This window comes from Eriocheir sinensis, chromosome 61 (genome assembly GCF_024679095.1).
Source record: "Eriocheir sinensis breed Jianghai 21 chromosome 61, ASM2467909v1, whole genome shotgun sequence".
NCBI classification, from domain to species: domain Eukaryota; kingdom Metazoa; phylum Arthropoda; class Malacostraca; order Decapoda; family Varunidae; genus Eriocheir; species Eriocheir sinensis.
In genome coordinates, this window is record NC_066569.1 from 833039 (window position 1) to 839725 (window position 6687).

Consider the following 6687-nt stretch of genomic DNA (forward strand, 5'->3'; position numbering starts at 1 on the left):
CTAGATGCCAGAAGTCACGGGAAGAATTAGAAGAAGTAAGGTGTTGACATTTTCTATTTATAAAAGAAGTTTTGGTAAGTCGGAGAATAGATTTGGCACGATTCCGGGCTGAAATGTATAGATCAAAGTTAGTGGGAGTTGTAAGGCTCTGGAACCTTTTGTGAGCTGCCTCTCTATCTTTAATAGCACGAGAACAAGCATGATTAAACCAAGGCTTTTTAGCATGAGGAGTAGAGAAAGTACGTGGAATGTATGCCTCCATTCCAGAGACAATCACCTCTGTGATGCGCAGAGCACACACAAAGGGGTCTCTTTCCTGGAAGCAGTAATCATTCAACGGGAAATCGGAAAAGTACATCCTCATGTCGTCCCACCGAGCTGAAGCAAAATGCCAGAAGCATCGCCTCCTCGGTGGGTCCAGAGGATGTATAGGAGCGATAGGACAGGATACAAAAATAAGGTTATGATCAGAGGATCCCAACGGAGATAACAGTTTGACAGAGTAAGCAGAAGGATTAGAGGTAAGGAAGAGGTCTAGAATGTTGGGCCTGGCTCCAAGACGGTCGGGAATATGAGTAGGGTGCTGAACCAACTGCTCTAGGTCGTTGAGGAGAGCAAAGTTGAAGGCTTGTTCACCAGGCTGCTCAGTGAAAGAGGATGAAAGCCAAAGCTGGTGGTGAACATTGAGATCTCCCAAGATGGAGATTTCAGCGAAGGGAGAGTGGGTCAAGATGCGCTCCACTTTAGAGTTCAAATAGTCAAAGAGTTTTACATAGTAGAGTTAGGTGAGAGATAAACAGCACAGATGTATTTAGTAGTAGAATGACAATGAAGTCTCAGCCAGATAGTGGAAAATTCTGAACAGTCAAGGTCGTGGGCACGAGAGCAAGTGGTTTTTTTTTTTTTTTTTTTTTTTTTTTACGTTGTTGCCTATTGCGCCGGTAGGCATCTTCCCGGTAGGGCCTGATGGTCGGCCCAAGGCTTCTTCCAGGTGGGGCCTGATGGTCGGCCCAGCCCGTGTTTATAGTGGCGCCATCTTGCATTGGCTCATGCTGCCCCCCGGAACTCGTTCTTGATTCGCTTGGACGGCTTCCTCTAGAGTCCGGGTTGATGGGTGGTCTTCAGGACAGCATGTGGGTAGTTTTAAGCCACTCGGCGGTGACTGAAAAATCCGAGTGGTAGCGTGAGGACTCGAACCCGCGTCGTCCATCACGCGGCGAATGTGGGTCCAGTACGCTACCAGTTCGGCCACCGCACGTAGGCGCGTAGGCACGTAGGCGCAACATCCAGCTTTGGATTGAAATTTAGGATAGAGATAGTAGGAGGGAACAGAGTAGAGGTTGCTGTCAGTAGCCTCAGAAACCTGTGTTTCGGTGAGGAAGAGAAGGTGAGGTTTAGAGGAGGAGAGATGGTGTTCCACAGAATGAAAATTAGAACGGAGACCGCGAATGTTGCAGAAATTGAAAAGAAGGAGGTTCGAGGAGTTATCAGGACACCTCTCAAGTCGGCAGCCAGAAGAGGAGTCCTCACTGGGGGAATTTATGGTTCCCTCCCCCAGGCGGGGACTCCGAGGCAGTTATGTTTTTCGCTATGTTGAATTTTGAATTTTGGGAAAAGGTGTGTGTGTTTTGTGAATGTAGTGTGGTGTAGAAAGAGAGAGGAACTGTCTTTAGAGAGCATGCTGAACTGCTCTCTGGTGTTGATGAGACAAAAGGGAAACGGTTAGTGAGGACATGGGAAGGGTCTTTGAAGGGCTTCAGCACCCTCCTCGCTTCCCATATATCCTCACCGGGAGTAGCTCATGCCCATTCGGTAGGTGTCTTCCTACCTACTCCTGCATCCTACCTACTCCTGAAAAAAAAAATATATATATATATATATATATATATATATATATATATATATATATATATATATATATATATATATATATATATATATATATATATATATATATATATATATATATATATATATATATATATATATATATATATATATATATATATATACACAAAGGGAACACAAAGGAAGAACAAGCAACAGCAGACCTGCTGATCCTTACGAGGCTGTTTGTGAAAAGCTACACCAACTATCTAATCCAACGGCACGCTAACCAATCGGCCCCCAGACTGCTAACCACAAAGAAGATCATCATGGCATCTGTCATTTTACATAATGCAGTATGGTTTCATAATATTCTACATAATATAGCAAGGCTTCACACTGTTATTTTGCCAGTGGGATTAGATGAACAGTAGTTACCATATAAAAGGTAAAGTTGGGAGCATACAATTTAGCTGCGCGTGGCCGCTGTGCTCATCTCCCCATTGGCTCTTTGAAGGAGAGAACCTGTTAACACGACACAGCGCCGTGTGTCAGGTTATTACCAAATAAGGTATGTTTGAATCACTTAAAACTGGTTTGTTTACATGTTCAAGTATATAAGAAAATGATTCAGCATCCTGCTGGGGGTGGGTGGGGGGGGTGTCCCTTTGGTGATATCATGTTTCAGGGCAGAGAACAAACACGTCTGTAGTCTATTTTTCTGTCTCATTCTCGTGGATATCAATCTGATTATGGTACGATGCTCCCCCAGCGTCCTAGACATAATGTTACGAATGTGCTGTAATGTGATGAAATTGTAGCATGATGCAATGTTAGCTCAGCATGGTGCAATTATACTTGTTGAGACAAGAGAGACAGAGGGGAGTCCGGGGCCACCGGTCGCCGGGCAGGAAGTGCTGAGTCGGCTATTGCGAGCAAGGGTGGCTGAGGGGCAGTGGAGGAGACGCGTGTCTGGGCCTGGAGAGTGTTGAGCTGCTCCGCTCGCGAGCTGTGTGCATCCGGTGTGCGTGTCTGCCGTGCCCCTGTACTGTGCCTGATTAACTGTTCTGTGCCCTTGAAAGTTGCTGTACTGTGTGAGGAACCTGTCATTAAACTAGAACTTAGTGTTGAACGTGTATCCTTTGTGCCCTGCCTCGTTCCCTCCTCCCCTCGGTGTTCTGTGTGGGCCGCTGTGAGTGACCGGCGCCCGTGTGGTTGTTCTGGGGAACACGCCGCCTGCCTGCCCGTGGATGATGTGTGTGGGGGGGGTGGCGTAACACTTGGTGTCAAAGGAGTGGGGATAAGTGAACAGTGAAGTGCGCTGAGTCGTCATGGCGTCCCAAAATGGCCGCCGTGAGGGTGAGGAGGAGGGCAAGGCCGAGGCTGACACGGTTGATGCGAAGCCGAGCCAGATGGACTCGTTCGCTGCCATGCTGTTCAGTCTGAGGCAGGAATTGGAGCAGAGGGCAGACGAGAGGGCACGCGAGCAGACTCAGAGGGCAGAACAGAGGGCAGATGAGAGGGCACACGAGCAGGCACGCCATCTTGCCGAGGTCCTCCAGAGCAGTCTCTCGTCCCTGAAGGCGGAAACCCAGCAGTACACCGACAAGGCCTGCGACAGCGTTAAGAGTGAACTGCTGGGAGAGGTGCAGACTCTGAAAGGCGAGGTCCAGGGCCTGAGGGAGGTGGAGGCGGAGAGGCAGCGGCGAGAGCTGGCAACGTCACGCGGGGAGGAACAAGAAGCGTCACGTGTGCTGGCGGCAAGCACCAGGGTGACGGACTTGCTGGGGTCCTCGTGGGGCCCCTGGCAAGAACCCCTGGGGCCTCGCAGCGTTGTGTCAGAGCCAGCAGCTGCCGCAGGAGGTTGGGGAGCTATCGGAGCTGCCCCCTTGGGTCCAACTGGCGCCGGAGTCGGACCCACTCACCCCGCCTCTCTGCCACCGTCACCGCCGCCCTCTCCATGCCGGCCGGCTCACAGCCCACGTGCTCCGCTTTCCCCCTCATCCAGCCCCTCGGTTTCCCGCCGTTTGGGGAGGCGCAAGCCGGCGGAGTATGACGGGAAGGTGGCCTGGGAGGCCTATGTTGCCCAGTTTGTGATGCTAGCTGCTGCCAAGGGCTGGGACGAGGCTGAGAAGGCGCTGCAGTTGGCAACAGCGCTTCGGGGCCCAGCTGTGGAAGTGTTGGGGCACCTGCCGCCGGCCCAACGTGCCTCTTACGGGAGCATGGCGGAGGCCCTGTGGCGACGTTTCGGGCACCACCTTCAGGCCGAGGTGTACCGAGCTCGCCTGAAGAAGCGGACTCGGGAGCGCGGCGAGACACTGTCGCAGCTGGCGCAGGACGTGAAAGCGCTGGTCAGAAGGTCGTATCCTGCTGCCCCGGAAGAGATGATCGTGGTGCTAGCCCGCGATTTCTTTGTTGACGCTCTGCACGACCAACAGCTGCAGATTTACGTTAAGCAGGCGCACCCTGGGGACCTGCAGGTGGCGCTGGTGAGGGCCTTGGAATTCGAGGCCTTCCTGAAGACGACCAGCGGCCTAGGGGCGGCCGCCCAGCCCCGCCGTGACCTCCGGGGCCGGAAGGCGAAGGTGGAGAAGAAGGCGGCGTCGAGGAAGGCGAGCCCGGACGGTTTTCTCGGCTCGTGTTGGGGCTGTGGCAAGAAGGGGCACATGCGCAGTCGTTGTCCGAGGGAGCGAAGGACGCGTTCCCTTGACCGACTGAGTTCTGACGCCTTTCAGCCTTGCTGCAAGGACTGTGGCAAATCTGGCCACCGTTCGAGCGCCTGCCCCAAGCCAAAGGAGGTAGTGCAGGCGGGAAACCCGGACAGGCTGGAGAAGGGGGCCGAATCCCAGCCGTCAGTCCCCGGGCCCCGACTTGCGTAAGCTGCCGCCGGATAACCAGTGCGATGCAGGTGGAGGGCTCAGTGGACGGGAAGCCATGCCGCCTGACAGTGGACACCGGGGCTGAGAAGACCTTGGTGCGGCCTGATATGCTGGCCGCCACTCGACTCCCAGACGCGCCACAGAGGGTGTGCGGCGTCACGGGGCACTGTGTGCAGCTCAAGGGCCCAGTGGAGGTTCGTATCGGCGTAGGCAGCGCTGTGGAGCGGCTGCCGGTGTACGTCGCCGATCTGGACGAGCCGTGTTTGCTGGGCCTCGACTACCTGACGCAGAGCAAGGCTTGTGTCGACCTCGGACGGAAGCTGGTGAGGGTACGCGGTCAAGACGTGCCTTTGCTTCCGGGGGTTGGCTGTGCAGAGGTAGTCGCGGCTGAGCGTCTGCACCTTGCCCCTAGGACGGAGGCCAGGGTCTGGTGTCGTCTGTCCAGAGCGATGCGTGGAGCGGAAGGCATGGTGGAGCCCACGGAAAACCTGCGGCTGGCTGACGGTGTGGCAGTCGGACGGAGCCTCGTTGGGGCGGGGGAGGAGTTAGTTACGGTGCTGGTAGCTAACTTCTCCGACGAGGTCCGGAAGGTACCCGCTGGTGCCAAGCTGGGCACCTGTGAGGAGGTGGAGCGCCCAGAGGAGACGTCGGGCAGCGAGGAGTCGGCCGCTGTGGGGCCGCTGCCCGACTTCCTGGAGGATTTGGCGCACCGGAGCGCCGCTAACCTGACGAAGGCGCAGACGGAGAAGATGCGCCACACCCTGGCCCAGTACGCGGACGTGTTCAGCAGGGGTGACTTGGATCTGGGCCGCATGGGGTTGGTGAAGCATAGCATCAATACGGGAAATAGTGTGCCCATCAAGAGCCCGCCCCGACGTATTGCACCAGCCAGGCGGGAGGAAATGCAGCGCACTGTCAACGAGCTGGCGGCGCAGGGGGTGATTGAGCGGTCAGACAGTCCTTGGTCCTCAGCGGTAGTCCTGGTTAAGAAGAAGGACGGCACGCAGCGCTTCTGTGTGGACTACCGGGCGCTGAATGATGTGACTGTCAAGGACTCTTACCCCCTGCCTAGGATCGACGACACGCTCGACACACTGGTGGGGGCCAGGTGGTTCTCCACACTCGACCTGAAGTCGGGTTACCACCAGGTGGAGATGGCAGAGGAGGATAAGCCGAAGACCGCTTTCTCTTTCGGGCAGGGTTTGTGGCAGTTCAACGTCATGCCCTTTGGTCTCTGCAACGCCCCTGGCTGTTTCGAGCGCCTGATGGAGAGGGTGTTGGAGGGCCTGCAGTGGAAGACAGTGCTCGTCTACATCGATGACGTCATCGTCTTCGGGAGCACCTTCGAGGAGGAGCTGGAGCGGCTGAGGAGGTACTACAGCGGCTGAGGAAGGCCAACCTCAAGCTCAGCCCCAAAAAGTGTTCGCTCATCCAGCACGAGGTGCCGTTCCTGTGGCATGTCGTCAGTCGGGACGGCGTGTGCACCGACCCTCAGAAGGTGGCAGTGGTGGAGAAGTGGCCCGTTCCCACCAATGTGGCGGAAGTTAGGAGTTACCTGGGCCTGTGCACGTACTACCGCCGCTTCGTGCAGGACTTCGCCAGCGTGGCAGCCCCTCTCCACCGGCTCACCAGGAAAGGGGCGTGCTTCCTGTGGGACGAGGCGTGCCAGGCCGCGTTCGACGGCCTGAAGAAGGCACTGGTGGAGGCACCGGTCCTGCCTTACCCGGACCCGAAGCTTCCCTACCTGTTGGACACCGACGCCAGTGCCGAGGGCGTCGGGGCGGTCCTGTCACAGGTGAAGGACGGAAGGGAGCACGTCGTGGCCTACTACAGCGCCAAGTTCAGTAGACCTGAGCGCAACTACTGCGTGACGAGGAAGGAGCTGCTGGCGGTGGTGAAGAGTCTCGAGCACTTCCACCCGTACCTATACGGCGCTGAGTTCACCGTCCGGACCGACCACGCTGCCCTGCAGTGGTTGAAG

At 55.7% G+C, this 6687-nt stretch overlaps 1 protein-coding gene across 1 annotated transcript; it reads left to right on the top strand.

The window, feature by feature from the left end:
- Positions 1 to 2584: 2584 nt before the first annotated feature.
- LOC126986061 (uncharacterized) lies at positions 2585 to 4706 on the top strand. Its single transcript, XM_050841740.1, has one exon. The coding sequence runs from the start codon at positions 3159 to 3161 to the stop codon at positions 4704 to 4706; it is 1548 nt and encodes a 515-aa protein (XP_050697697.1). The 5' UTR covers positions 2585 to 3158.
- Positions 4707 to 6687: the final 1981 nt, after the last annotated feature.